Source organism: Meriones unguiculatus, chromosome 12, assembly GCF_030254825.1.
Source record: "Meriones unguiculatus strain TT.TT164.6M chromosome 12, Bangor_MerUng_6.1, whole genome shotgun sequence".
In the NCBI taxonomy this organism is placed as follows: Eukaryota; Metazoa; Chordata; class Mammalia; order Rodentia; family Muridae; genus Meriones; species Meriones unguiculatus.
Window position 1 is genome coordinate 69823562 of NC_083360.1, and position 1828 is coordinate 69825389.

Below are 1828 nucleotides of genomic sequence, written 5' to 3' on the forward strand. Positions count from 1 at the left end.
TTTGGAAGTACTTACAAGCTGCCATCCAGGTGATTCAACAATGGCTATGTGTGACAAGAAAAGCCAATAATCCTGAATTTGCTCAGTCTCAAAGGGCTGGGTTTCTCAGGGGCTCTTCTGTCTAAACTGGAATCTGGAAAAAGCAGGCTCCAGCCCCAGTGAAGGCAAGGATGTGCTAACAGGGAGAGGACCAGCAGGCAAAGAGCAAAACCTGTTTCTTCCATGGCCTTATATAGACCTCTATCAGAAGGGGTGCCCCAGGTGGGAAGATGTGTCTTCCTGAGCAGGTTCTGGATTCAAGGCAGGTGTCTATTGGCCTCAAAGACCAGAAGTGTATTCAGGCACTTCAAACAAGGTGTGACCTGTCCAGCACCATGTCTGCTTCCTGCCCCCTAGTGCTTCCCTCCATGAAGACAATGGGCTGATCCTCTGAACTCCAAACCAGTTCAAAAGAAATATTCTCCCACTTAAGGGCTTGCAATGGCCATGGTATTTCTTCCCAGCAACAGAACCCATGACTAAGACAATGACCACCAATAGTCTCTTGACTGATGTCCCTCAAAAAAACAAAAAAAAAATGGAGGAAAGAAAACAAATTTCTGCACAAATACATTCTCATCCAAAACTAATAGAATCACTCAGTGTCAATTAAAACCCTCATTTATGTAACTGGTCATATGGACTTAGCTGGCATTGGTAACTCAAATGCTGCCACAACGCCAGGGAAAAGTTTAAAAGTTGGGGGAAATATTGTTCCTGTTTCAGTGGAGAACGCTGTTTTGAGCAATGCCTCAATATTTGTATTTTTGTAGTACCTGAGCTCAACCTCATAAGAGCAACCCCAATTCCATGACAGAGTTGTCCTCACACTCACAGAGGGTGGGTTAAGTATTCCCAATGCAAAACTGTAGGTCTTTAGATCATATGGGAAAGTTTTACAATCTCCAAGTTTTTTGTTTTGTTATTTATTTATTTATACATTTATTATTTTATTATAAAAACACCAGCATCTGGTTGGAGTTGACAGGGTTGTGGGTAGGAAAGATACTGTGCTAGGGAAGGCACTGTTTGTGGAGCTTCAGTTTCCAGTGCTGGATGAAGCTTGAGTATGGACTCTCTCATGCTGCTTGAGGTAAGCCACTCTGGAAAAGTTCTTGTTGCACTTGGCACAGGGGTAGTTCCGTTCCCCACTGTGCTTTCTTTGGTGTCTGCGTAGGTCCGAAGAACGGACGAATTTCCATGGGCATCCAGGCTGATTGCACACATAGGGCTTCTCCCCAGTGTGCGTCCTCCTGTGATCTACGAGGTGGTGAGACCTTGTGTAAGTTTTCCCACAGCCATGGTACAGACAAGAGTAGATCTTCAAACTGACAGCTTTCATCTGGGTCGCATGGCTCTGGGTATGGAGGTCTGACTCTGTCTGTGGCAGTTGTTTCTGGACCGAAGGGGAAGCTGAAAAGCTTTCCAGAGGTTGCCTTTGGGCCAAAAGGGAACTCGAAGGATGTGGGGATCCACCCACATAGGGACTTTGGCTACTAAGTGACATCATCTGAGGTTCTAGGCTTTCTTCAACATTGGCTGGTCCCTTCTGACCTGGGTGAACCTTCTGGTAGACCGAGGTCTTCATCTGGGTATCCACAGGGACATTCTGGCCACCTCTGTCACATGATGCCTGTTTCCCACAGAGAGTGTATTCACCACCCTGGGTTTGACCTCTGCAAACATTCTGACCAGTGGAGGATGTTATCGGACCAGTGTGGTCTACCTGGTCACAGGTGTCTGTCATCTGAGGCTCAAATAAAACCTGGTGTTCATTGGGAACTGTCAT

At 46.1% G+C, this 1828-nt stretch overlaps 1 protein-coding gene across 1 annotated transcript; it reads right to left on the minus strand.

The window, feature by feature from the left end:
• Positions 1 to 1078: 1078 nt before the first annotated feature.
• LOC110564473 (Kruppel-like factor 18) lies at positions 1079 to 1828 on the minus strand. Its single transcript, XM_021661941.2, has one exon. The coding sequence runs from the start codon at positions 1826 to 1828 to the stop codon at positions 1079 to 1081; it is 750 nt and encodes a 249-aa protein (XP_021517616.2).